Raw genomic sequence first — 3,056 nt, 5'->3', positions numbered from 1 at the left:
ATGATTAAGCAATTATTCTGCAATAATCAGACTCATTGTCTGAAATTCACAAACAATATAGTCTTTAATCAGACTCAGAATGTTTAAAATGACAGTAAAACCTCAGTTTGACTTCAAATTTTTAACACAGTCAATTTCTGTTTCTATAACCCACAAAATTGATGTATTCATATCTTATGATTAGTCTAGAGTTCAGACTGTGCTCGAGAGTTCTCTAAGAAAGTTTTGGTGAATTATAGTCCAGAGCAAATCATCAAATAAACTCAAAATTATCAGATCCTGTGTGAGCATTTTAGTCTTTCTTAATGAGTCACGTTGGCTCCTTGGCTGGGAATTATTCCTGGTCTTCACTCGGAAGAAGAAGAACTAGCTTGTGGATAGGACGATTAAGATAAGTCACTGGGTTACTTCGTTTTCCCACATTTTCTAATTTTCTGTCTCCTACCATGACCCTAAACTTACGAATGTAGTTATCCTTTGATTGATATAGTTCAACGATTCTTCCAAGAGGCCAAACATTGCGAGGAGTGTTATCGTCTTTAATAATTATATAATCTCCTATTCTAATGTTGCGATGTGGCTTGGTCCACTTCTGTCGCGACTGAAGCTGACAAAGAAACTCCTTCTTCCATCGACACCAGAATTCGTTTGCCAAATGTTGGACTCTCTGCTATCTTTTCCTCGCGTAGACATCTTCTCGAGAGAAACTACCAGGGGGTGAAAAAATGACCCTCGACTTTTGAGTCAACAGATGATTAGGAGTCAATGGAGTAGAATGTGTTGGTTCATTCAGGAGGTCAGTGGTTACCGGACGACTATTTACAATGACAGCCGCCTCACACATCAACATTCTCGACGACTCGTCATCTAGTTGTTGGCCTGCCTGGTGTAGCAGAACATCTAAGACCTGACGTATGGAGTGGATCTGCTGCTCCCACACTCCACCCATGTGGCTAGAAGCAGGTACATTGAACTTGAAAGCGATGAAGTCGCATCCCTCTTTCAGGAGAAAGTCTACGTGTTTCTCACTGGATTCAGCACATCGTTTGAACTCTGCCTCAGCACCTACAAAGTTTGTTCCCCTGTCACATCTCAATTGTCTCACTGGGCCTCTGACAGAAATGAAGCGTCTGAGATCATTGATAAAGGAGTCGGTGGAGAGGGAGTGTAGAACTTCAATATGAATACCTCTCGATGCCATACATGTGAATATCAGACCATATCGTTTCAGTTCTTTCCGTTCTTCCTTTATTAGCCAAGGCCCAAAGCAATCAACTCCAGCATACGTAAATGGTGGAGCTGGGGAAAGACGGTCCTCAGGTAAGTCTGCCATTTTCTGAATTTGTGGAGGTTGTCGAAGTCTGCGACAGACTACACATTGGGAGATGAGTTTTGAGATGAAGTTGCTGCTACCCAAGATCCAATATCCCTTTGCTCTGAGATGGTTAGTCGTCATGCCTCTTCCTCCATGAGCCACCTCAGTATGACACTGAGATACAATTAACTTGGTCAGGTGAATTTGAGGAAGGATGGCAGGATGTTTGCTTTCAAATGAGAGGTCAGATCTCCTCAAACGTCCTCCAACTCTTAGGATGCCATCATCATCTATAAATGGGTCAAGACGACACAGGCGACTGGTCTCCTTGCAATGATGCCTTCTTTCTCTTTCGTTGTGAGACTTGCTGATCCCTAATGATTTCTTTTCATCAAATTTCCTCCTCTGAATCAGTCTTATGATTTCCTTCTCTGCATGAAGAAGTAGTTCAGTAGTCAGAGGTTCCATCACAACTTTCTTGACATCTTTCCCATCTCGTCTTGCATGGCAGCATCTCTGTAAGTATAATTTGAGACGGAGGCAGTTCGCCACAGCTCTCTTTGCTCGATACCAACTAGAGAGATGATCAAATCGTCCTAACTCATCTACCTCTTTTACTGAGGCATTAGTGTTGCTTTTCACTTCAGGATCTTTAGGAATGACAGTAGCTTCTTCCTCAGTCTCTTCCAGAATCTCCCTTTCCCAAATGAAGTCTGGACCCATGAACCACTTTGATGCTTCAAGCTGATCGACCGTGAGTCCTCCTGATGGGGCATCAGCTGGATTATCTTGAGTGCTGACATGCCTCTGTTGATTGGGTGACGATTCATCTCTAATTTGGCGCACTCTATTTGCATCAAAGACATGATAACGCCTTGTCTCGTTCTTGATGTAGCCTAGCACCACTCGGCTATCAGTCCAAAAGACCTCCCTATCAATTTTTAGGTCTAGGTCAGCTTGAAGAAAGGCGCTCATATCCACTGACAGGACGGCTGCAGTCAGTTCCAGCCTTGGTACTGTGACTGCCTTGATTGGTGACACTCTGGATTTGCCCAACACAAGCGTACAATGTACTTCTCCCCTTCCATTAGTCATTCTCAGTTAAGTACAATGACCGTAACCAAGGTTGCTCGCACCACAGAAGTGGTGTAGCTCGACATTCTTGACTTCCCCAAAGTCTTTTGGCTTATAACACCTGTCAATGGAGACCCTTTCGAGTTGGAGAATGTCTGTTTTCCACCTATTCCACCTGTCTTGAAGTATGTCTGGAAGGGGGTCGTCCCAAGCGGCAGAAGTTCTACATAGATCCTGAAGTATTATCTTACCAGGTAGCAGCAATGGGGCTAACAATCCAAGAGGGTCGTACACGGACATCACGGTTGACAGCACACCTCTCCTAATCAAAGGCTTGTCTTGGAAGGTCACCCTAAAGCGGAAAGTATCGGACTCGATACACCGTTGCACCCCTAAAGCTTTCTCGACAGGCAGAAGATCGAGTAGAAGATTCAATTCTTTCACTTCCTTGGCTCTATTTTCCTTTGGAACTGAATCTAGCACATTTCTTGAGTTGGAGACAACTTTGTGAACATGAAGACCACCATGTCCACATATCTTCTTGGTCTTTGAGATCAGATCGATGGCCTCTTCTTCTGTTTCTACTGCCTTAAGCCCATCATCGACATAAAAGTCTCATTGGATGAACTTGGCTGCATCTTGACTTATGTCATCTGCCATGTCGGTT

At 43.7% G+C, this 3,056-nt stretch overlaps 1 protein-coding gene across 1 annotated transcript; it reads right to left on the bottom strand.

Moving 5' to 3' along the window:
* Positions 1 to 670: 670 nt before the first annotated feature.
* Positions 671 to 2,410, bottom strand: LOC135153234 (uncharacterized). Its single transcript, XM_064095654.1, has one exon. It carries the CDS (start codon positions 2,408 to 2,410, stop codon positions 671 to 673), a length of 1,740 nt encoding a protein of 579 aa, XP_063951724.1.
* Between the last annotated feature and the right edge of the window lie 646 nt (positions 2,411 to 3,056).

The sequence above is a fragment of the Lytechinus pictus genome, chromosome 2, assembly GCF_037042905.1.
Source record: "Lytechinus pictus isolate F3 Inbred chromosome 2, Lp3.0, whole genome shotgun sequence".
NCBI lineage: Eukaryota > Metazoa > Echinodermata > Echinoidea > Temnopleuroida > Toxopneustidae > Lytechinus > Lytechinus pictus.
This window is presented reverse-complemented; position numbering and strand designations above follow the sequence as displayed.